A 26446-nucleotide genomic window follows, 5' to 3' on the forward strand; every position below is an offset into this window, starting at 1 on the left:
AGGTGATTTATGTCAAACTGCATATACTGTACACATTCTGCAACTTTTACTCTAAGAATTTGACATTTTCCTTTTTTCTATACTGCAGGAATCTTGATATAAACTCCAGTTCAGCCTCTGACCAAGTTTTTTTCCTATTTCCTAAAAACGTTTTACAACTGTTACAACTGTAAATGAGTTGTCTGCAATGCAGTGCTGTTATAATTTTTATTACAGTTCTTGTTAAATTAATGAGATGTTTGTTACTCTCTGTAAAGTTATGGGTTGTTAGAGTTGATTGTGCATGGCATCTGCTTCTAATAATACTAGTTAATATTCTACAATATGTAGGCTACAGTAGTAACAAAGTAATAACATTAATAAATGGTAAATTGCCTGTATTTGTATAGTGCCTTCTTATGGTTCAACAACCCCACAGGCGCTTCACAACACAATTAGTTATTCACCCATTCAATCACACATTCACACTGGTGGTGATAAGCTACGATGTAGCCACAGCTGCTCTGGGGCACACAGAGGTGCCACCTGTCCCTCCGACCACCACCAGCACGCAAGGCGAGATAAGTGTCTTGTCCAAGGACATACCAGTTGTAAATTTTAATATTATTTAATATACATTTTACGTTACTGTTTTACTGTTGTTATATTTTGACCGGAAGTAAGGTGAACAGATCAGCCTTTATTTTGAAAGGCAACGTACCGGATATGCCTTGCGTCACAGCAGCTTTGTCACGCAGACTGGAAGGAGCTGCTCGAGCGGCAGGAGTGGACCCAGCCTCGTTGTCTCAGCCTCATGCTTCGTCCTGTGGACTTCTGCTCCTCCTGTCCGCTGTTTAAACTATTGTGAAAATATTTATTGTTTTTCTACATTTATTATTTTGTAACAAAAACTGCAGAAAAGTGGGGAAAAGGGGCCCGAGCCATGGAGCTTTATTGCCTGGAGTCGGACATAATCGTGAAAGCCCAGCATGACCCAAACATCCTCTATGATGACAGAGTGTTGCAAAGTTTATTAACTATTGAAGACAATTTTTTACCGCAATGTTCATATTTTCAGCGGGTGCAGAAGGATATCCAGCCTTATATGAGACGAATGGTTGCAGGTTGGATGCATGAGGTTTGTTGGGACTTGTGTGCTAACATCTTAAGCTAATGCGTGTTGTATCTTATTTTCATTGTGTGCATTTATGTTGTCTTTGAACTAGATGTAGTTTTAAACGGGGTTTTTAAGTTTACAAAGGTCATAATGGATGTTAACCTGCCTCACAATTGTATGAGAATGAGTCACAAAAGGCGTGGGGGAGTCGGAAATTCCTCCGAGGCGAAAATTCAATGAACCTAGCTAGTTATTTACATTGCTTTACTGCTAATGTGTCGGCATTTTTAGCTAATTAGCTAGCTCAGGCGACAGCGGAAGTCCTGTTCTTAATTTACGTGATCGAAAATCCGACATTTTCCTTCCAGAATAATTATTATTAATTTTTAAATCAGGCTAAAGTACAGGAGCGAGACATGCAGCGTGGCTGTTAAAGCCGCTTTCAGTTTTGATCACAAAAAAGGTGATATTTTTAACAAGGAGAACCTCAACGAGGAAAGGATTTGAAATACGGGAGGGGGTTGTTAAATAACTTCCTATTGAACAAATTTCTTTCTGCTTTGATTTTTAATTTTATAAATAAGGCGAAGTGAATATTTGTGTTTTAACCTTTAAAAAATAAGTCAAAGCAGAAAGAAATGAGTTCAGTAGGAAGTTATCTTAATAGATGCACGGGGAAAATTGCTGCTATTCTTGTAAAATCTTCATTTGAACTATTATTCAGTCTGGCCACCTTAGACAAAGAGATATTCTTATGTGCAGCTTTCACTTTTAAATTCCTGTTTTTGTCTTCTTTTTCCAGGTGTGTGAGGAGGAGCACAGTAATGAAGATGTCTTCCCTTTAGCCATTAATTATTTGGACAGAGTTTTAGCAGTGATGCCCACAAGAAAAAGTCTTTTGCAGCTTTTGGGAGCCGTGTGCATGTTCCTGGCCTCCAAGTTAAAAGACTGTAGGCCCATAACAGCAGAGAAACTCTGCATGTACACAGACAACTCCATCACACCACGAGAACTGCTGGTAAGAGCTGGAATTTCAGACGTCCCATTCATTCACTCGCTCGTCCATCTTTCCACTCACAGAAGCACAAAGCCTCACATTTTGGGATATTTTGCAACGCTGATAGATGAATCAGTCTCACAGGAAGGATCCCATTTTCCTTATAAGTGAAACCGTGCTCAACACAGGCACATTCTTGCTGCAGGTCCATGTGGACTGCAGAGGCGTTAGATGCCACCTAGTGCCAGCAATGCAGAATAAGCTATGGATCAGTTAGAAATTATATGCAGCAAATTCTATATTTGAATTTGCTTGTTTAGCAGAAGTCCAGAAAAACGGAACAAGTTTTAGGCAACAGATTTATGTAAAGGTCAGACTGCAGGTAGATTTTATTGTACATCTTAAACCCAGTTTGTTTCAGCAGTACCTAAATGTAAGTTCAAGCAACACTAAGCTGTTTTTAATACTTAAACCAAACCGGTACTTTTAAAAGTCTGGTTCAGTGATTTTGTTAAAAGAAACTTTACCAACTTCACACGGGACAACACTCTGTAGCCTTCTGCTGACTAGAAACAGCACTTAACAGTTGTGTGGAGCGGGTAGCTGTCCTGGGGAGCACTCCTAAAGCCTAATTTATATTTCTCCGTCAGCTCCATGAGGGAGAGACACGCACGGACGGACGGAGGTAATTTGCTTCTTACTTCTCCATCTCCTGGAGGAGTGTTTCAAAGCAATTCCCCACCAGGACAACAGAGGGCGTAGCAGTGTTCTGGGCTATCCTGTCATCTATCCAGTCCCAGATAGTGTGTTTATATTGTGTTTTTTCGTACTTAAGAGACTTTTTAACGCGGAAAATTTTGTCCCTCCTCCTCCTCTTCATGCGTCCGCCACCTCTAAACTCACATTTCTCTATTTCTGTCCCCGAATAAAATGCTTGCTGCATATCTTTTTACTCCTCCAGTCATGGGAGAATAAAATGTTCACATTTTTAGTTTGTCCACGAGGAATTCTTAAAGTTTCTTCGTGTCTGCCGCTAGATAACCTCGGCTCTCTGTTTTTGAGGGTGCAATGGCGGCACTGTCGACGACAACAGTGTCTTGACCAATCACAAGCTTGCGTTCTCAGTCTCGACGGACGGATGTTTAGAAAAGGAGAGCTCAACTCCGTCCCTTCTTGCGAGCCTGTCGGAGCTCACTTGACAAGACAAACAATGGCATTGCGTGTGTCCGTTCTGACTCATACGGAGAAGTATAAATTAGGTTTAACCCGCTTAATGACTGTTTGCTATTTTCTGAACTGGTAGCTAATATAAAAGCTAGCAGTTAGCTTTGTCAGTTTCCTGACCGTCACAAAAAACCCCGCAAAAAGTAGGGAAAAAAAAAGTTTGCTTTTTTGTTTGCATTATGGCGGAGCCTGGACGTAAAAGTAGAAACGTAACGTTGGAGCAAAGAGCTAAAACCAGTATCAACATTGGCGTGGCCAACCAATATAATCCGGCCAGCCGCTAAAAGGGGCGTTTTGGTTTGTACATGGGAACGCCCCCTTCTTATTCGCTCCTGAAATGTTACTTCACCTCTGATGTTTCAAAATAAGACATTTTCTCCTCTCATCTATCTGTTATCCATCTTTTTTATACAGTTTCTGATCATCTGTGCTCACCCTGCCCTTTCATTTTGTGTTGTTTTGCTGTGAGCGCTCAACGCTCTCCGAACCCAAACCTGCTTTATCCGCAGTTTATACAATTATTAAACTTGAAACGGGAAACAAGGAATTAACTCGAAATGGGAGACTATCAATAAGACGTGACACAGACTTTTCTCCTCTACTGGACTGTCTCACATCTGAAGTGCACCCGAAGAACTGCAGCTAGACGGGAAGAAGCCAGTGGCTTTTCAAAATATAGTAAAATTTTAACGCTTCATCATATGTAAATTAATTTCAAACTACGATATTAGTATAGGTGTGCAAATATGGCTATATATTCCTATATCGTTTTACAATAGTATACCGCAGGGGTGGGGAACCCTGGTCCATCAATATGGCGCAGTATGGGGGCCACAATTAAGACTGCTGCCCAGCAGCAGGAGGCTATATAAATTCTGAAGCAAACTACTGATCTGATTAATGATAAGCTGGCGCCGGTAACTGAGAGGCTGGCGCTGCTTACTGAGGAATAGCACTTTTACCGGCGTTACTAATAGATACGCTAGGGACTAGCAGCCCTCGGCTGGTCATTGACTGGTTCACACACTCCTTCTGCTCTCTATTAGCATGGATAGGCTAACGTTAGCCTGGACCGGCTGGTGTTAGCATTGGAGAGGCTTGCCATTAGCGTGCTTAGGCTGGCCACTAGATGGATTTCCTACCTCCTCGATGGACCATTAGCATGGATAGGCTGGCGTTAGCATCGGAGAGGCTAGCCATTAGCGTGCCTAGGCATGCCACTAGCTGGATTTTCTACGCCCTTGACGGACCTTAAGCATGGATAGGCTGGCATTAGCATAGGAGAGGCTAGCCATTAGCATGTCTCAGAGAGTCACTAGTCAGCTAGTGGCCAGCCTAGCACGCTAATGGCTAGCCTCTCTAATGCTATTGTTTGCCTATCCATGCTAATGGTCCGTCAAGGGGGTAGGAAATTCAGCTAGTGGCCAGCCTAGGCACGCTAATGGCTAGCCTCTCCAATGCTAACACCAGCCCATCCAGGCTAACGCTAGCCTATCCATGCTAATAGACAGCAGAGGGAGTGTGTGAACCAGTCAATGACCAGCCGAGGGCTGCTAGTCCCTAGCGTATCTATTAGTAACGCCGGTAAAGGTGCTATTTCTCAGTAAGCAGCGCCAGCCTCTCAGTTACCGGCGCCAGCTTATCATTAATCAGATCAGTAGTTTGCTTCGGAATTTATATAGCCTCCTGCTGCTGGGCAGTAGTCTTAATTTTGGCCCCCATACCACGCCATACATCAAGGGCCGCTGTCCAGCGTAATTTAGTTTCAACCCTGCATCATTGCACCTGATTTCAATCAGCAGGTGATTAACAAGCTGGAGCAAAGACATGCAGGATACCGGCCCTCGAGGACCAGGGTTCCCCACTCCTGGTGTACCGGGTTACGATTTCTTATGGTTGGACTTTATGTTGAAGGGGGTGTTCTTGGCCGGTTGTGTGGAGAGTTCCGGTTCGGTTGTTTAGAAAGAGAAAACAAGCTAGTTTGAATGGAGATTGTTAATATGGGTCGGCCCAGGCCGGGTAGCCCCAGTCTGCCCCAGCCTGGCCCGGTTGTTTCCACACATCCTTGCTTAGGTATGCAAGGAATGCAGTCAGAGACACTTTCAGCTTCTGGGTAATCAGCATGATAATGAATGATAATGAATTGAGCATGCCTTAAGCCCACGTGGGCTGATTCTACCCACCAATCAGAGGCTTGCTCTAATGGAAGGTTTGAATTTGCTGTCAGCAGTGGGTGTGTTGGCCCTGGTCGGCCTGAAGCAGACCCCCTCGAGAAGAGGGCTGAGAATGAGCCTTGGTTGGCCCGGGAAAATTCCAGGCCACCCAGATATGTAAACAACCTACGCTGCCCGGCCCGGTACAGGTGGGAATGGGGCTAAAGTGTAGACTTTTATTTTGACAAACGTAGCAGGGAAAATAACATATTTCTATGCCCATTCTGATTGGTTAGTGAGAAGCTACAGTAACCCCCATTAAGGCGTTTCTGAAGCCCAAGCATAAACACTAGTTTGAGGGAGCTAAATGAGGCTACAAAATCACGGACTGATGAGGACCTAGCTTTGTTGCTACTGGACTAAGTAATATTTTTTGTCCAACAGTGTGGATCTTATAACTTTGTGGTTTATTTTAGTAATAGTTGGCTCATGTTAGTGTTGGCTCATTTTTAGTACTGTTGCATGGATGTTTGACTGTTGTAATTCCACTTCCCACCAGTAGGGCGGTGGAGCAGGAAACTGTTACTTTAACAAATGACATTTTTTTCATTTAGTATAGAATTTCTGCTTTTTATGTAATAAGCATCACATATCACAAGTACAGAGTTGAAGACATTTTTCACATTTTCATCCTAGTTAGCAACGCTCAAGTTTCTGTAATTGATCCCATAAACTTTGGAATTTGAGCTCACCTTTGTAAAATAAATAGTTTAAAAAAATTTAAGAGCGAGACTTTCAAATCAGCTGTTTAGGAAGTGAGCCCACAGTCGGCGAAGCTTCACCCTGCTCATTTTACAATGTGAGCAAGCTAGTGGTTGGTTGCATGCACAAAACACACACTTGGGTGAACTTTATAGATGACTAGGATCTTTTTGGTTTTGTGGGGGTTGTCCCTGTGTAGTCTTGAGGCTTTAACTCTTACTACATTTGACGTTTTGGGTATTTGCTATGCCATGAAGAGTAAACGACAAGCTATATATGATGAATTGTCAGGGCTGTCGTCTGTTTAGCTGGGTAGTTTTATTTTTCTAGATTCTGTTTGTAGGTAACTTTTTGGATTTCCAACTTTTTAACTAAATATAAATGTATTATTCTGCCTTGTAGGACTCTTTAGCCATATTTTGCTTTGGCGTAAGTAACTGAGTTTTGGAAATATCAGTGGAAAAGGTGTCAGCCATCTCTCTAGTATAATGGAGCTATTTTGTGCTACTTTGGCCCTCAAACCACCAAATAAAAATAAAACTCAATACTGGAAAATACAGTTAAAAAACTCAGCAACAAGTCCAGAAATCACAAACTGATCCTTCAAGAAGTTCCACAAAACCTGCTCTGTCTTGTTGCATCTTGCATCAAATTTGATGTAAGTTGCTTCCCTAATTTGTGTTTTACAGGAAATAGTCACGTTGAAGCAGACGGCGCTCAGTTTGTGGTTTCACGGGAGCTTTCAAATGTCAACTCTGTTGCTGCCTGAAAGGCAGAGCTGCCGTTTTCGCCTATGATGCCAAACTACTGATCATGTAGATGCAGTTGCATGAAAGGAAACTAGTCTCGGAGAAGTAGAAACAATTGTTTAGGTCAAAATCTCCTGAATTCTTGAGCTGATGAGGACAACAAAGTGGGTTATCTCTTCTGGGGGTTTCTTTTAAAGTCACAATAATACCCACGATTTCAAATTATCATAAGATAATGATAATTATCTTACTATAAAGTGGTGGTACTATAAAGGGTTTATTTTTAGGTCATTTAGAGCCAGTAACATCCTGCAATGGAGCTGCTTCACAGGTGAAAAAACAACTAAATTAAATTTCACCTTATATCTGAGATTTTCTTTACTATGGGATGTTGTGGAGTGACATGACATACATGTGTAAATGAATATTCAAATGACCTATCTGCGAAGCTCCACCCATGAAGTTAGTTCAATCAAAGAAGTTAAACAAAAAGAAGAGATGCTTGCTAGCAAAATGGACAACAAAGCCAAACTGAATAGAGGCGCATACAATTCTTCTGTACGATCTTCTATTAAGGTAAAGTCGAACATGTGGCAGAACCTCGGAATGTCAGCTATAACAAAAATAATCAGTGTAGTGATTTTGTTTTCTGGTTTTGGATCTCCTCGCTGTGTGTTTATCTTTTTAACACCTTAGTCTAACTTGCTGAAATGTCTCCCAGCCTTAGTTTCTACAGGAGTGGTTTATCACTTAATCTGCTGTTTTCATTATCTAAAACATGCAGGAAATGTGCTGGAAACGGACTGCAGTGCCAGGCATGTCAGCTCAATTTTTTTAAGTCCAACAGGTGGCGGTCCACCACGCTGAAGTTACAAGTGCCGTATTCTGGCCACAGAGGGCGGTGGGGGGTTGAGTAACATTTCATTAACCATATAAAGGGTAATTTTAGCATCTACTGGTGGAAGAAAAGTATTTTAAAAAGTGAAAAAGTTGCATAATGTGCCTTTAAGTCAAAAGGTCGTGTCCAGTTTTGATCGAGGGATAACCAAGGGTATCTGGTTTGGTTTGAAAATCTTCATAAAGGGTGAGGGTTAGACCTGGGCAACACTCTGAACTGTGTTGAAGCCTGCCCCTAGTGGTCACTAACTGTATTGCTGTGAAAATGGCTTGATCAATCAGACCTGGGGGTCGACATTTTATGGTCTAGTATGCACTTAAGACAAAATCTGTCTCCCAAAATTTTGTAGCAGTTGGAAAAACTTTATTTGAGGACTTAATTGCATAATTTGTTTCTTTTTTCAGAAATTACTTTTAAGCCATAAATTTAGTCCAGGGATGATAACTAATTTTGTTGGACAATATCGCCAACAAATTATTGACGATAAACGATATTATTGTCGACATTATCAAGACCAAAATAACCACTTATGTAATGTTAATATATCATGATAATGCAAGTACACCTTCAATAATGCAACAATTAAACCTTTATTTAACATTAGAATGTCCAGAACCAGAACTTCTAAATAAATAAATAAAACAAAGCATTGAATAAATAAAAAGTGACTTTTAACTCTGTTAGAAATTATTGCACCAAAAACCATTAAGAGATCCCATCTCTCCAAAACAATAAATACAATGGCCCATCTAGTGTCAACAACCAAAATTGCACTTCAATAGAGATAATAATAGAGTTGTACATTTCTTAACCTCGATATATCGAGGTTGGAAAAATTGAGTTCATTTTCATCTATCCTACAATTAATGGATTATCGTCCCGGCCTTACATAAATGAATTCACAATGTTGGATTCACATTAAACCAATTAAAAAATATCATTATATGATTAAGTAGGTAGTGTTGTATGTCTCTTTACAAAGATTTTATCCCAGTTTTTATCCTAATTTGATTAGAGTAGGAGTTAAAATCTTTGGTTTTATGTACAAGAGAACTGAAAGACAGGAAATGAAAACATGAAATATATACTTTTTTTTTTTTTGGTTTGTGCTGCTGCAGCTCAAGCAGTGCAAACTCATTGTAGCTGTTTGAGGCTTGTGACAGGAAGGAAAGGGCTTGCTGTCTCATTGGCAAGCCCTCTAAGCAGGGCACAGCCTGTCACATGTTGGCGATATGAACACAAAGGATGCGAGGAATAAGAGAGGCACGCAGATAATAAGATACAGCGAGGAGAGATAAAATGAAGAAATGCTACTCTTACAGAGCTATTTCCTCTGGGAATAAGGACAGACTGATCGTTTTTTCACGGTCAATGAAGGCATGGCAGCATGCCAATCAACCCCCTGACTGTGTAGATTTAGCTAGGAATGATCTTGAACTGACTCATTCATGTTTTTTTCTTATCGTTCTTGTAGGAGTGGGAACTAGTCGTGCTGGGGAAGTTGAAGTGGAACATTGCCTCGGTTATCCCCAACGATTTCATAGAGCACATCATGCGCAGGCTGCCCCTTCCCAAAGACAAGCTGGCGATGGTTTGCAAACACACGCAGACATTCATCGCTCTTTGTGCCACAGGTAACTCACAAACACCCAAAGGTGATTGTTTGCTCACTTTCACGGTCAGTCAGCTGCCTTTTCTTTCCTGCATTCACCAGAATAATATTCCCATACACAAACATTCTCACATTGTGAGTCATGAGTGACGTCTTTCGTTTCTGCAGACTGTTTTATCCACTTTCTTGTCTTTCCAAGCCTCTAGTAAACTTTTTTTCTCCCACCCGTTCCAGCTGCTGAAGCAAAGTGCCTGGGAAACTCCTATCGGTTCTATGTTTAGATTAGCCACCTTCCCTTGTATGTATTGTATCATGCTGTAAGTCGGACATGTGTCGACACACTGCTGGGTGCTGCTGAGCTACCCTCCTTGCATTGTTTGTTGACAGGGAAACTTCCAGGTTTAAAGAGTCAGGGCAGCGATCCAGTGATCTTCCTTCCTTCCTCCTCCCATCCTGGCCTCACATCCAAAATAAACTCAAGACTGGAAAAAAAAAGGCTCATGTCCCCTTAGGGCCTTTCTTTTTTGGTACATTTTCATGGCATTCCTTTGCGTTCACGAGGAATCCCTCTAATATTTTCATATCCTGGACCGAAATGCTACTGCTAACACAGAATCTCTGCTGAACTCTTATCACAAGGCAGCTTTTTATCTCCCAATTCTTCTCTTTTAATTCAGTGAAGGAAATCCAACAAAGGAGGTCATTTGGGTGTGATAAGATTCCTCTCAAACGTCAGTGTGGTCAGATCCAGCCAATCGGTACTTGTTTACTGTTTGCTGTTAGAACCATAGCTTCCTTTAATAAGTTTCATGCCCCATTCAGCACAGTTTTTTTCGCTTTATTTATTTATTTATTTATTTATAAATTTGGGTGTGTTTCAGTGGTTGCTTCTGTTATTCATAAGCAGCTGGTTATATCAAAGCAGCCGCAGTGGGGGAAGAAAAAGGGAACCCTGCTGCGGTTTTGCAGTAATGAAAATGTTTGGAGTTTGATACAGAGTTGAGATGTTATTCTTATATTTGATGAGCTCCTCCTATGGACAGATGGTCTCCTGGGTACAGTCAACCAAGCTCTTCTTTTGGGTTTCAATCAAAGCTATCAAGCCAGCCACCACAACTGGCTGTCATTGTATTGATGAAGGGAATGATTTAGCTCTTAGCAAGTTCGTGTCAATTCCCTTTCACATGTGTGTGTTGAGATCCAGGGAGGGCTGTTCACTTTTATTACTGCTGGTAATTGTTTTCATACAAGGATGTTGAAATCTCACCTGTACCAGTACAGGGAGTGCAGAATTATTAGGCAAGTTGTATTTTTGAGGAATAATTTTATAACAATGGTTGAACAACCATGCTCTCAATGAACCCAAAACAAACTAATATCAGTGATGAATGTTTTTGGAAGTAGTTTTTAGTTTATTTTTAGTTTGAGCTATTTTAGGGGGGTATCTGTGTGTGCAGGTGACTATTACTGTGCATAATTATTAGGCAAATTAACAAAAAACAAATATATACCCATTTCAATTAATTTTTACCAGTGAAACCAATATAACATCTCCACATTCCCAAATATACATTTCTGACATTCAAAAACAATACAAAAACAATTTAGCGACCAATATAGCCACCTTTCTTTGCAAGGACACTCAGAAGCCTGCCATCCATGGATTCTGTCAGTGTTTTGATCTGTTCACCATCAACATTGCGTGCAGCAGCAACCACAGCCTCCCAGACACTGTTCAGAGAGGTGTACTGTTTTCCCTCCTTGTAAATCTCACATTTGATGATGGACCACAGGTTCTCAATGGGGTTCAGATCAGGTGAACAAGGAGGCCATGTCATTAGTTTTTCTTCTTTTATACCCTTTCTTGCCAGCCATGCTGTGGAGTACTTGGACACGTGTGATGGAGCATTGTCCTGCATGAAAATCATGTTTTTCTTGAAGGATGCAGACTTCTTCCTGTACCATTGCTTGAAGAAGGTGTCTTCCAGAAACTGGCAGTAGGACTGGGAGTTGAGCTCGACTCCATCCTCAACCCGAGAAGGCCCCACAAGCTCATCTTTGATGATACCAGCCCAAACCAGTACTCCACCTCCACCTTGCTGGCGTCTGAGTCGGACTGGAGCTCTCTGCCCTTTACCAATCCAGCCACGGGCCCATTCATCTGGCCCATCAAGACTCACTCTCATTTCATCAGTACATAATACCTTAGAAAAATCAGTCTTGAGATAGTTCTTGGCCCAGTCTTGACGTTTCAGCTTGTGTGTCTTGTTCAGTGGTGGTCGTCTTTCAGCCTTTCTTACCTTGGCCATGTCTCTGAGTATTGCACACCTTGTGCTTTTGGGCACTCCAGTGATGTTGCAGCTCTGAAATATGGCCAAACTGGTGGCAAGTGGCATCTTGGCAGCTGCACGCTTGACTTTTCTCAGTTCATGGGCAGTTATTTTGCGCCTTGGTTTGTCCACACGCTTCTTGCGACCCTGTTGACTATTTTGAATGAAACGCGTGATTGTTCGATGATCACGCTTCAGAAGCTTTGCAATTTTAAGACTGCTGCATCCCTCTGCAAGATATCTCACTATTTTTGACTTTTCTGAGCCTGTCAAGTTATTCTTTTGACCCATTTTGCCAAAGGAAAGGAAGTTGCCTAATAATTATGCACACCTGATATAGGGTGTTGATGTCATTAGAACACACCCCTTCTCATTACAGAGATGCACATCACCTAATATGCTTAATTGGTAGTAGGCTTTCGAGCCTATACAGCTTGGAGTAAGACAACATGCATGAAGAGGATGATGTGGACAAAATACTCATTTGCCTAATAATTCTGCACTCCCTGTGTGTTTTGATAAAAGCATTTGAAAAGTGGTTTCAGTTGTACTTATGATAAATTTTCCATCCATCCATCCATCCATTTCCAGCCGCATATCCGGAGTCGGGACGCAGGGGCAGTAGCCTAAGCAGGGAAGCCCAGATTTCCCTTGCCCAGCTCCTTCGGGGGAATCCTAAAGCGTTCTCTGACCAGCCAGGAGACAGTTTCTCCAGCATGCCCTGGGTCTTCCTTTTGGCCTGCTCCCAGTTGGATGTGCCTGGAAATCCTCGCCAGGAGGCGTCCTAACTAGATGCCTGAGCCACCTCAACTGGCCCCTCTTGATGTGGAGGAGCCGCGGGTCTACTCTGCGCTCCTCCCGGATGACCGAGCTCTCACCCTATCTCTAAGGGAGAACCCAGCCACCCTGTGGAGAAAATACATTCTGGTCGCATTTATCCGCAATCTCATTCTTTCGTCACCTCCCATAGCTTGTGAGGATAGGTGAGCGTTTTAATGTAGATCGACCGGTAAATCAAGAGCTTTGCCTTCTAACTCGGCTCTCTCTTCACCACAACAGATTGGTTCAGAGCCCACATTACTGCAGACGCAGCATTAATCCGCCTGTCAATCTTGCGATCCATCATTTCTTCACTCGTGAACAAGACCCCAAGATACTTAAACTCCTCCACTTGAGGCAGGACCTCATCCCTGACCCAGAGAATGCGGTCTACCCTTTTCTTACTCAAGACCATGGTCTCGGATTTTGAGGAGCTGATTCTCATCCTAGCTGCTTCACACCGAACAGCTCCAGTGAGAGAAGGAGATCACATTTTGATGAAGCCAACAGGACCACATCAGCTGCAAAAAGCAGAGACTCAATCCTTAGGCCATGAAAACGGATCCTCTCAACACTTTGGCTGCACCTAGAAATCCTGTCCATAATTGTTATGAACAGAATCGGTGACAAAGGACAGCCTTGGCGGAGTCTAGCTCTCACCGGAAATGAGCCCGACTTCCTGCCGGCAATGCAGACCAAGCTGTGGAACCAGTCATATAAGGACCTAACAGCCCGTATCAGAGGTGCTGGTGCCCCATAATCGTGAAGTACCCCCTAAAGGGCACCCAGAGGGATGTGGTCAAACACTTCCTCCAGGTTCTACAATCCTCCTGACGCTACTCTACAGAACCCCTGTAGCTGGAACACATCTTGTGGTCCCTCTTTTTAAATAGGGGGACTAACACCCCAGTCTGCCAGTCCAGTGGAACTGCCTCGATGTCTACGCGATATTGCAAAGCCACATCAGCCAACACAACCCTAAAACATCCAGAGCCTTTAGGAACTCTGGTTGGATTTCGTCCATTCCCAGAGCCTTGCCACCAAGGAGCTTTTTGACCACCTCAGTGACCTCAGCAGCAGAGATTGGGGAGCCCAACCCCAGACTCTGCTTCGTCACTGGAAGACATGCCTGTGGGTTTGAAAAGGTCTTCAAATTACTCCACCCAAAGATCCAGAATGTCCCGAGCTGAGGTCAGTAGCATACCATCCCCACTATAAACAGTGTTGGTAGTGCACTGCTTTCCCCTCCTGAGGTGCCGGATGGTAGACAAGAATCTCCTCAAAGTCATATGAAAGTCTTTCTCCGTGGTTTCACCGAACACCTCTCACACCCGGATTTTTGCCACTGTGACCACCCGGGACGTGTTCCACTTGGCTGTCAGTACCCATCATCTGCCTCTGGAGCCTGCCAGGTCTGACCAACATCCTCACCCACCATCGAAGTCAACTCACCACCAGGTAGTGATCAGTTGACGGTTCTGCCCCTCTCTTCACCCGAGTGTCCAAGACCTGCAGCTGCAGATCAGATGAGACAACAACAAAGTCGATCATGGAGCTGCGGCCTAAGGTATCCTGGTGCCAAGAGCACATATGGACGCCTTTATGTCTTAACATGAACACTGGGCTCCAGATCTCACTGTCGTTGCCCACATGACTGTTAAAGTTCCCCAGCAGAACGAGAGCGTCACCAGAAGGAGCGCTGTTCAGCATCTCCTCCAAGGACTCCAAAAATGGCAGGTAGTCTGAACTGTAGTTTGGTGCATAAGCACAGACAACAGTCAGGACCTGTTCCCCCCACACGTAGGTGGAGGGAGGCTACCATCTTGTTCACCGACGTAAACCCCAACGTGCAGGCACTAAGATGGGGGCAACTAGCATGTCCACCCCTGCTCTGCGCCTCTCGGTCAGGGCAACTCCAGAGTGGTAGAGTGTCCAACACCTCTCAAGGAAACTGGTTCCGGAGCCAGAGCCATGCGTCGAGGTGAGTCCAACTACATTGGAATGTCGGAACCTCTCAAACTTGCACACCAATTCAGGCTCAGGCTCCTTCCCCACCAGATAGGTGACATTCCACGTACCGAGAACCAGCTTCTGTAGCTGAGGATCAGACCGCCATGGCCCCCGCCTTCGGCCACCACCCATCACACATTGGCCCCTCCCACAAGTGGTGAGCTCATGGGAAGGGGGACCCACATTTTCACTTCGAGCTGTGCCCAGCCGGGCTCTACGGGTTAAAGCCCGGCCACCAGGCTGATATGCTCCACCTCCTTTTCTAACAAATCCGCAAATCGGTTTTCTAAAAAGTGTCAACAATCTTAAAGGGTTCTAGAACTTTCGTTTTACATTTGGAAACTGATGTTTGAGCTTCTATTTAGCATATGGAACTTTGTTGGGACTCAAAGTGGTTCAGGAGCTCTGATTAACAACCAAATACAATCTCAAAATATAGCCCTACAATGGACAGACTTGGATCTTTTTGGCATTCATTTAAAGTCTGGACATCCCCAGAACATCCCAGAACACTATCTTGGAATGTGTGCTCCGACATTTTTCTTTGTTTTCCTATCGACAACGAGGGTGCAGACAGTAGCTCAATCAAATTTTATTTGTACAGCACCTTCAACAATCTTAACGGAAGCACAAGGTGCTGAACACTATATGAAAACATGGACATCATGACAATTAAAAGGAAAATAAAAGTAGCATAAGAACAATAAATAGATAAAAACAAGCAAGGCCATTAAAAGCAATGTGAAATAAACGATAAACAATGAGCCAGTGTCAACGATCATGTTAAGGGGAGCTAATGAATAAAACTTTGTTTTCAAGCCAGACTTAAACGCCTGAAAAGATGGAGCCTGCTTTACTGCCAGAGGGAGCCCATTCCAAAGGGCTGCTGCCTTTACTGAGAAGTCCCGGTCCCCCTTTGATCTCAGCTTAGTGCGTGGGACCTCCAGCAACGGCTGTCGAGTAGCTCGGGTTGGCATTAGCAGTAACTCTGGCTATCACAATATTTCAACAATTGCCCTTATTGCCGATGTTGAAGTGGATTGGGGCATCCAAATGTAAGGGTGTGTGTGTACGTCTGAGACGTGTTAAACCAGCTTTTGTTCATTATATTATTACTAATTTGTGTTGGAAAGCAGGTTAGAGACGGCACAAAAACCTTGGCACATTTGACACCCCAAGCTGCCATTAACAATGATCTAAATGCGGTCAAGAATTCTGGAACCCCTTTTAAATCAGTTCCAAAGTTTAAAGTTTCAATGCATTTGATTCAATAACGGATCTGGAGTCAGTAAAGCTGCTTTCCTCCTTCATCCCGACCTCTTGTGTCTTTAGTCTTCCAGGTTTGGATGTGGACTCAGGGGAGTCATGGCTGGAGCTCATTGCTCCACAAGTAGGAGGATTCCTTCTCTGCTTTTCTAATCAGAGCTGAGGTTTCCCAGAAGAAACCCAAACAGGTTCAATGCAGCTACTTCCAGAGTGTGGGAAAATCAGAATCAACTGTCTCTTTCTCACCTGTCATGCGTCTTGCATACTTCTGTGTTCATGCTGTTTGTGTCACACTTTGTTACTATGACTCAAAGCTGCAGCTTGACTAATTGACCATTAATTATTTTTCCTCGACAGATGACCGTCTTGCCATGAACCCTCCATCTATGATTGCCACTGGCAGCATAGGAGCTGCTATCTGTGGCCTGCAGCTGGACCACAGCGACCAGAGGCTCACTCGGGACAACCTGACAGACCTGCTGGCCAAAATCACCAACACTGAAGTGGTGAGTGTCAAAACATGTGGGATGCAATCACCCAAGAGCACCGCAACAGCACAGTTAACAGCTGGGATTGTGATATTGCACGCAAGCAGCATAAAAGGCCCTTTTAGAGAACAACAGGGATGACTTCAGTAATGGCACACTGAAGCTATTTACATCACATGAAGAGAGAGGGAGAGCTAGCTTTTGGTTCTTGGCTGGAGAGCTAGACTGCTGCTATAAAGAGTAGCGGCACTGGGATTGTCTTCTTAAAACTCAGAGCCCACATTCTTGTGGTAGGACATGCAGTTTCTGTGCATGCCTCCTACTTTGTCTGAGCACCCCTCCTGCTGGAGGAATGAGTTTTCAGCAAAGGCAAAGAATGTCCATTTTCTGCATAGATGTGAGGGACACGTTTAGCTTACCTGCAGAAAGAGGCAGCTTCAAATGCTGTTTTGGCATTGCTTAATGAAACTATAATAATTAGATGATAGCACTTCATTCTTATTAGGATTACCGTATTTTCCGGACTATAAGTCACACTTTTTTTCATAGTCTGGCTGGTCCTGCGACTTGTATACCAAAGTGACTTATATACCAAATTATGTATACCGCGCTGCTGCGGGCCGGCTCCGGTCCAGCTTTCAGCTCCTCTGCCCCGCTGGGAGGGTTTGAAACACCGCCATCCTCTACTGGAGACCGTGGCGCACTGCTGCGCCCGCGTTGTTTATTCTGTTATTGTTACCGGTACTTGTCTTGCAATGTGAAATGCTTGGTCTCAGATTTTGTAAGAAAAATAATGAAATTTCCCCCCAAAATGTGATGACTTATAGTCCAGTGCGACTTTTTTCTTCATTATACATTTTATGGCTGGTGCGACTTATACTCCAGAAAAAACGGTACATATAACACATACTGTAATTTCCGGACTATAGATCGCACATCAATATAAGCCGCACCTACTAAATAAAAAAAAAAACATGGAACTGTACTTATAAAAGCCGCATCGGGTTAAAAGCTGCAGATATCTACCGGATATCTACTGAATTGAAAATGTAGTTTAACTGAATGTAACTGAACTGATCAGTATCAAACAAAACAGAAAAGTTATTGATTAGTTAATTCATTGTCCTCCTGCGTACTGAAACCACTGAAGTCCTCTTCTTCAGTGTCGGAGTTGATAGCCTCAGAAGAGCTTCGTCACATACAGTGGGGCAAAAAAGTATTTAGTCAGCCACCGATTGTGCAAGTTCTCCCACTTAAAATGATGACAGAGCATATGTAATTTACATCATAGGTAAACTTCAACTGTGAGAGACAGAATGTGAAAAAAAATCCATGAATTCACATGGCAGGATTTTTAAAGAATTTATTTGTAAATCAGGGTGGAAAATAAGTATTTGGTCACTTCAAACAAGGAAAATCTCTGGCTCTCACAGACCTGTAACGTCTTCTTTAAGAAGCTTTTCTGTCCTCCACTCATTACCTGTATTAATGGCACCTGTTTGAACTCATTATCTGTATAAAAGACACCTGTCCTCAGCCTCAAACAGTAAGACTCCAAACTCCACTATGGCCAAGACCAAAGAGCTTCGAAGGACACCAGGAAAAGAATTGTAGACCTGCACCAGACTGGGAAGAGTGAATCTACAATAGGCAAGCAGCTTGGTGTGAAAAAAATCAACTGTGGAAGCAATTATCAGAAAATGGAAGACATACAAGACCACTGATAATCTCCCTCGATCTGGGGCTCCACGCAAGATCTCATCCCGTGGGGTCAGAATGATCATGAGAACGGTGAGCAAGAATCCCAGAACCACACGGGGGGACCTGGTGAATGACCTGCAGAGAGCTGGGACCACAGTAACAAAGGTCACCATCAGTAACACACTACAACGGCAGGGAATCAAATCCTGCAGTGCCAGGCGTGTTCCGCTGCTGAAGCCAGTGCATGTCCAAGCCTGTCTGAAGTTTGCCAGAGAGCACATGGATGATACAGCAGAGGATTGGGAGAATGTCATGTGGTCAGATGAAACCAAAGTAGAACGTTTTGGTATAAACTCAACTCGTCGTGTTTGGAGGAAGAAGAATACTGAGTTGCATCCCAAGAACACCATACCTACTGTGAAGCATGGGGGTGGGAACATCGTGCTTTGGGGCAGTTTTTCTGCTAAGGGGACAGGACGACTGATCCGTGTTAAGGACAGAATGAATGGGGACATGTATCGTGAGATTCTGAGCCAAAACCTCCTTCCATCGGTGAGAGCTTTGAAGATGAAACGTGGTTGGGTTTTCCAACACGACAATGATCCCAAACACACCGCCCGGGCAACAAAGGAGTGGCTCCGTAAGAAGCATTTGAAAGTCCTGGAGTGGCCTAGCCAGTATCCAGACCTCAACCCCATAGAAAATCTGTGGAGGGAGTTGAAAGTCCGTGTTGCTCGGCGACAGCCCCAAAACATCACTGCTCTCGAGAAGATCTGCATGGAGGAATGGGCCAAAATACCAGCTACTGTGTGTGCAAACCTAGTAATGACCTATAGTAATCGTTTGACCTCTGTTATTGCCAACAAAGGTTATGTTACAAAGTATTGAGTTGAATTTTTGTTATTGACCAAATACTTATTTTCCACCCTGATTTACAAATAAATTCTTTAAAAATCCTGCCATGTGAATTCATGGATTTTTTTTCACATTCTGTCTCTCACAGTTGAAGTGTACCTATGATGTAAATTACGGACCTGTTATCATTTTAAGTGGGAGAACTTGCACAATCGGTGGCTGACTAAATACTTTTTTGCCCCACTGTACCTTTTCTGTGGCGATGTCAGTGTTGCTGTCCGTTTTGCTGTCATCATTCCCGGGTGAAGCTGGCTTGAATAAGTTCTTCCCGCTGTGCTGCCGTCTCCAGCGCCGAACCATGGATTCATTCATGCCAAGCTTATGTGCGGCAGCACTGTTTCCCTCCTTTACTGCCAGATCGATGCCTTCAACTTAATTGTGGCAACATATGAACTCATATGTGTAGTTTCCATGATGAGGGGGTATGGATTTGAAAAAAAATATTCATCGTGCCGGCTGCTTGCATGTGCTAAATTAAAATGAGCACTTTCTTCGATTTCCACTTTTGACTTCCACCTGTTTCACTTTCTGCTAAAGCGCCCCCTGCAGGTGAAGGAAAATCTTCAGTAAAGCTGCACCTCATTATAAGCCGCATGGTTCAAAGCGTGGGAAAAAAAGTAGTGGCTTATAGCCCGGAAAATACGGTACATATTCAAGAGGTGGGGTTGGACATTATTGGACTTTAGTGCAAAATGTAGACTATTTGCTTTTTATTTCAAAATATCCTCAGTTTGTTCTGAGTGAATTTGTTTTACATAAAACATTGAAGAAAGTGTTCCCAGAGGCTTTCTGTCGAAAAAATTGAAAATGCTGGATATTTAGTTTTTCATCGTGCAATAGGCAGTTTAGGACCTCCTAGTTATTTAAGGCAATGAGTGTGCACTATTAACAATTAACAAATATTTATTGAGAATTCAATTTTAAAATTAATCAAAATTGGGTTTGACAACTTTGAGAAGCACATTTTAATCTGTGTCCTATGGATCATGACTGAGGCTACCTAATATAAAATATGGAGGGGAGGGTTACAAAAAAATCTTAACATTATAATCCTTTGTCATTATTACCTTAATATTATTTTTATATTATTACCATGTACTATATTATGATAGCATATAATGTAGCCCGTCGTTTTGTCTAGCCATGCTCCATTGGAACCAAAGCAGCCTCGGACATCTGGTGCCGGTCCAGTCACAGCGCTCTATCTGTTTGGGGAGGCGGGATGTTGCATCCTCTTCGAAAGTGTATAGTGGACTGCTCTGTGACTGACATCCTTAGCGTCTCAATCACAGTGCTCTATTAATTTGGTGGGCCAATCACAGCGCTCTGTCAGCAAGGTGGGCGGGATGTTACTGCTCATGAGCAAAACTAAGATGGCAACGGCTCTGTAGTGGTCCAATAACAGCGCTTTATTGGTTTGGTGTGCCAAGCAGCACTCTGTTAGTGAGCAGGATGTTACAGAAAAAACAAAATGGCCCGTATTTGTATAGCGCCTTCTTAAGGTACTACAACCCCTCAAGGTGCTTCACAACACAATCAGTCATTCACACATTCACACACTGTAGATGATGAGCTACGATGTAGCCACAGCTGCCCTGGGGCGCACTGACAAAGGGAGGCCTGCCGAACACTGGCGCCACCGGTACCTCCAACTACCAGCAGCAGGCAAGGTGGGTAAAGTGCCTGACCCAAGGGCACAACAACATTCTCTGGTCAGAGCCAGGATCCAACCTACAACCTTCCAATTACTGGACAACTCCTTCTACCTCCTGAGCTACAGTGATGAGTTTGTCACATTGTTTGTTATCCAGTAGCATGCAGGGACTATTTGAAAGATCATGCCCCATAACTGAGAGTCGTCAATGGGCCGTGGGCGGACTATATATTGTCATATATTAGATAGCTAACCAGGATAATATTATGACTCTTTCTGTTCAAAATGAATAAAAAAAGCAAGAATACAACTGTTGTTGCTTTTTTCTAGTTGATTAGGGGATTGAAATTGTTTTAGTCCTCTGATCTGGGATAAGTGGAGTAATAATGGTATGCATTTATAGAATGATATAACACTTCATCACTTGCGTCACATGACCACACATGCTTTGTGTTTATTCCAACAATATTTGATGACAGATGTCAACAGTTCAGCTTTAAAGCCCACAGAAACACTGTTTTTGTCTTCTAGTTTGTGGTTACGTTGTCACGGTAACAAGGGCCCCACTGCTTTGCCGTCACAACAGCAGCCCCTCGACTGCAACCCATCAGGTTCCAATTATTTGTACATTTTAAAGGAATGTCTGCTCTTTTTTTCTCCGTTTTGCGAGCTATGGCTTGTTCTTTAGGGGTCCTGCAGTCAGCTCAGGGCAGCAGACCTCCCACATCTTAAACACAGACCTGTTGGGGGGGGGATGGAGACAAAGAGAAGATCCTCCTTCATAAGAAAAGTTTTCTAAAAACATCCGGTTGCACTGTCCTGGATTCTGTTTTACACCCAAATTCAGAGGGTCAGTAGGTCAAAGCCATTTCCTGGACCCCACATGAGATTGACCGTGCCGTAAACCCCAGTTGGGGGAGGAGGAAGGAAATCTAGTGTTTCAGATGTTGCTCATCTGTTGCCTGATGGACCCCAGAGCTCTTTTGGGACCTCTGACCCCCTCCTGTGAAACTTTGCTTGTACCACAAACAAGAACAAATCTCGTGTTAGAAAACTTCTGTACCCACCGTGCAGCCATGTTGTTGGTGTTGGACGGCTGCTGGTACTCATTGTTCTGTTCATGATGCAGACAGGACCACCAACCTCTAGACACATAATTCTTGCTGGTATGCAAAGCATGTGAATAAAACTGAACAACTTGCATGTCAAATGCTGCAGAAATACTAGTGTTTTGCACGCCAGTGTCTGCATACAAGTGTAGATAGTCTTCATCTTTGAATTAACTCAGCAACTTTTATTTACAGAAACACAACTCAGTCAGTGATGTACTTTTTTGGTATTGTGACTGGCATTGTTAGTCTCAAAGGTGATTATTTTTTTATCTATAGCAAATGTGAAACATTAAATATTTAAAAAAGATTAAACTGATAACATTTTAAGTGATACGTTCAAGTTTTCTTAATTTTTTAGAAATTATTTTATTGCAATGATATTTTTAACAACCTTATTTGTTTAAATGTCATCATTGAAATATATAAAAATAATGACTTCCTGTAGGACTGTGAATTGGCAATAATCTGTTAGTATGATAAATATCACTATACTTGGGATGCTCAATGTATCCGCCATCAATATCGGTATCGGCCAATGTTAGTCATTTTTTTAGCATATTGGTATCGATCCAATAAATAAAACTGGGCCGAAATTAGCAACCGATTGTCATGTGACAGTGATTGTAATCATTGCAGAAGCGTAAATGTGTGTGGTGTGTGTACATAACATTGTAAATTCAGCTTTAATCGTTTTAATTCTTCACAAAATCTGGTGCTTTTAGAAGCATTAATGTCACTAAATATTATCGGCAAATATCTATTATTGGCCATAACAAGGATATTAATATCTGATATTGGTATCGGCCCAAAAATTTCATATCGGTGTTTCCCTACACAATACAGGTACAAAATATTGCGACCCTAAAAGCCAGATAATATTTGCAGTTTTTAAGAATGAATTTAACTGGAAAACAGGGCCAGATGATTCGTAGACACACCTGGTGTTATGGCGAAATTTAGGTTCATCAGAACAAATATGGTAAAAACTCAGTCGGTTTGAATTTCACCACAAAAGAGACGTACAGTAAATGTCTGCATGTAAATTCTCAATTAAAACATCTATACACTGTTTTTAAATATCAGTTCAGTAACATAACATGAAATATTGTGATATTTCAGTACATCAGTTTTATGTATGTATTTAGCAGACGCTTTTGTCCAAAGCGACTTACAGGTGATAACCAAGCTAGCAGGTTGCCCTTGAGTAGGGCTGGGGGTAAACGATTATTTTTAAAACGATTATTCTGACGATTATTTTATCGAATAGTCGACTATTCTAATGACTATTTAGAAAATTAATCTAATGATTATTTTTCTATTGCACAATTAACAAAAACCAGAAAATCTCAAATAAATTCCTCAAAAAAATTGATAAATTCTTACTGTAAGAGAATAAACACTACAGGCCTTCCATTTTGTATACCACTGCGTTTATTGTGTTGTTTGGTTATGTTCTGGTGACGTGTAGAACTTGGGAGTGCAGGCTGCTGCCTGAGAGGTGGTAGAAGATGGAGTGTCTCCATGCTGCTTTGTTTTGGTCACTTATGTGCGTGAGGCGAGTGGTGTTACGGGTTAAACCAAACTCAGGTGATATTTTACACTAAACCGAAAACCCACAACACTCTAAATGTAATAAAAGGGAGATCTACACCACAAAAAAGATGAACTCTAAACCAAAACGTAACAGCTTATCCCAACGCAAGAAGCTGTTAGCGAAGATGCTAACAGTAGCTTTACCAACATTAAGTTCAAGTTACCAAGTTTAAATAAACCAAAAACACCCAGCAGCAAACAGACCAGCACGGAGGAGAGACTGCTACCACCAAAACAGCTCTCCTCGTGTCTGAAAGAAGCTCCTTAATGAAGGGAGAAGCGCTCCCGGTGATTTTCTACATCTGCGATAGACACGAAGCAGCGCATCTGACCCCGGAAGTTGTTGTCTGTTGCCGGGAGACGAAGGCGGGCAAAACAGGAAAATAATCTAGTAGTGGACGGACGTTGTTCCGGGTCTTCGGTATTTGGCGGAGATGTTAGTGAAGGCGGAGAAGAGGGCGAACTAGAGGAAAAACAGGCAGATTCCTCCTCTATTTACAAACTCCTGGGGATGCAACAAGTGGGCGCGGTGCGTCGACTTCCGGATCTGACGTCGACAAATTTTTAGAATCAAGCCGTCGACTTCGTCGAGGCTTCGCTACAGCCCTACCCTTGAGGCTAACAACAAACACTATTCAGTCAATCCTAGGTGGCAGTGAGGCAGCATAATCAATCATAGAGGGAGGTGATTATGGAGTGTGCAGTAGAGGGGGGGGGGTGTGTGCAGGGAGGGTGCTAGTTTAGAAGATGCTCTCTGAAGAGCAGGGTCTTCAGGAGTTTCTTGAAAATCGACAAGGAAGCCCCTGTTCTGGTAGTGCGTTGTAGGTCATGCCACGTCTGTGGAACGATACATGACGAGTCTAGATTGTCTTGAGTGTGGTGTAAGTACTGCGAGCCGACAATCCTTTGATGACCGGAGCGGCCGGGCCAAGACGTAAGCCTTTGCAAGAGGATTCAGGGAGATGGGAGCTGTACCATCCAGGACTTTGTATGCTAGTGCTAGTGATTTGAATTTGATGCGTGCTGCTAGCGGTAGCCAGTGGAGCTCAGTGAACAGAGGGGTGACGTGTTCTTTTAGGCTGATTGAAGACCAGACGTGCCGCTGCATTCTGGACCATTTGAAGAGGTCACACAGTACAGGTTAGAAGACCAGTTAGAAGGGCATTGCAGTAATCGAGGCGGGAGATGACTGTAGATTGCACCAGTTTCATAATACTTTCCTTGCTTGTCAGATGAGCGCTGAACAATAATGCAAAAATTGAACATTAGGCTAATTTGAGACACAAAATTCCAAGTAAAAATGTTGTAAGACTTGCATTAAATTATTTCATATGTCAGATTTTTATGGCCGGCCATTTCTTTAGGCACATCACCTGATTGCAAACCTTTTGCAACAGGCTTGAGATTTTTCTGGTTGTTTTTTTAACAAGTTGGTTAACACTTCCCCAAGTTGTCTCAAAATATTTGCACTTTTCTGTCTTAAACTGAAAGTTCTAGATGACAAACTCGACTGCCTTGACTGAAAAATGTCCTTGCAGTGCCCTCATTCAAGGAAATTCCAGGAAAATGAGAACCCTCCCAAAAATTGAGATATTTTAGAAACTGTGGCAACACGGCAGAGCTGATAAGATATTTGTATTTAGCTGCAATGATCTTTTGATGGAAGCGTGTATGTGAACCCGCTGATGACTCTTCTCTTTTCTATTGTTCTAGGATTGTTTGAGAGCATGCCAGGAGCAAATAGAGCGTGTGCTGGCCTCCAGCCTGCAGCAGGGACAGCAATACCGGCAGGAGACTGGCGTCAGAGCTGGCAGCAAGGCAAGGGAGCAGCAAGACCAGTCAAGCACCCCAACAGATGTGCGTGACGTCAATTTATGAGCTCCCATCATCCTCTGGCTCGCACAACTCTCGTGCCTGTCAACCAATGAACTGAAGGGAGGAGGCATAAGCTGCCATTTTCTTTGTTAAAACCCCCGAGTTATGGTGTGACAATCTATGAACTTTTAGAAATTAAGAAATTTTTTTCTTCTTTTGCTCCACATTCCCGCCCAGCTTTGGCGTGTTTCCTCCTTTTCGTCCAGGTCACAAAACTTGAGGCCTTAGGTTCCCAGAGTGGTTACCTAAAATATTTTCATACTTGAAAAAAATAAAAGCTTTGCATAATTATATTAAGTATTTGTATTTCTTTAGATACAACTTAAAGTAAACAAATGATGTATATTTAGCTAGCCTTTGTTAACTCTTTAACCATTTTTATTGACCAGTTAACAGTCTAGAGTTTAATTGGAATTTCTGCATCTGAAAATCCACTCTGTGGTAAATAAAATGCTGATAACGCCGTAACAAACCAAACTGGTCTCCGACTAGCGGTGCGCTACTGCAGTTAGCAGCTCTATTTATCTTTTTGTGCACCTGTAGCACTGCTTTCTATTTATGCAGAGAAGCTGTGGCTGGGAGTGGGCTGGGCCTGCTCACCGAGAGAAGACATGAAATGAGTCTGGGATGTGGAGCAGTGGCTGCTGTTTCAAAAGCTATCGACTCCCCTGCCAGCTCCAGACTGATGTGCTAAAAGAACTGTTGACATGTTTTTGAATTCATTACTCCCTTTTTATTGTAGCTCACATAACATTAGAGCACAGTTGAGGTTTATCTTTACTTTTTCATTTTAAGGGATTTAGATTGGTATCACTGATGCTGTGTTAAGAGTTCTGGCAAGTTATTTTTACAAGGTTTGAGAGAAGCCAGAGGCAGGATGGAGGGTTTCTTGTAAGATTTGAAAAGAGAAGGCATGTGGAAAGTTGCTGGAAAATGGAAAGTTTGGGCTGATGAGTGATTGTAAACAGCAGTAAGGAAGGTAGTTTTTAAGCTTTATGATGTTTCTGCCATTGCACAGTACCAGCAGAAGAGAAGAGATTCCTGATTAGCTTCAGGATTGATTTGGGCGTTTTTCAGTTCTTCCTCTTTTTGATAACAAATCTTTTGCAGAGAGGGTGACATGGAATAATATTGATGCACTTTTAAAACACGCTCCTTAAGATCGGTAAGGGGATAGTGGTTGATGAAAGAT

At 42.8% G+C, this 26446-nt stretch overlaps 1 protein-coding gene across 1 annotated transcript; it reads left to right on the forward strand.

Moving 5' to 3' along the window:
• Positions 1-753: 753 nt before the first annotated feature.
• ccnd2b (cyclin D2, b) lies at positions 754-25535 on the forward strand. Its single transcript, XM_015960585.3, has 5 exons — positions 754-1117; positions 1899-2114; positions 9354-9513; positions 16274-16422; positions 25093-25535. The coding sequence occupies exons 1-5, from the start codon at positions 923-925 to the stop codon at positions 25255-25257; spliced, it is 885 nt and encodes a 294-aa protein (XP_015816071.1). The 5' UTR covers positions 754-922; the 3' UTR covers positions 25258-25535.
• Positions 25536-26446: the final 911 nt, after the last annotated feature.

This window comes from Nothobranchius furzeri, chromosome 1 (assembly GCF_043380555.1).
Source record: "Nothobranchius furzeri strain GRZ-AD chromosome 1, NfurGRZ-RIMD1, whole genome shotgun sequence".
Classification (NCBI taxonomy): domain Eukaryota; kingdom Metazoa; phylum Chordata; class Actinopteri; order Cyprinodontiformes; family Nothobranchiidae; genus Nothobranchius; species Nothobranchius furzeri.

Bases quoted from the DNA above. Each gene is read 5' to 3' on its own strand.
- ccnd2b (XM_015960585.3), top strand. From the start codon at position 923: ATGGAGCTTTATTGCCTGGAGTCGGACATAATCGTGAAAGCCCAGCAT. The intron at 2,115-9,353 runs GTAAGAGCTGGA...TCGTTCTTGTAG, and splicing joins TCACACCACGAGAACTGCTG to GAGTGGGAACTAGTCGTGCT. The intron at 16,423-25,092 runs GTGAGTGTCAAA...CTATTGTTCTAG, and splicing joins AAATCACCAACACTGAAGTG to GATTGTTTGAGAGCATGCCA.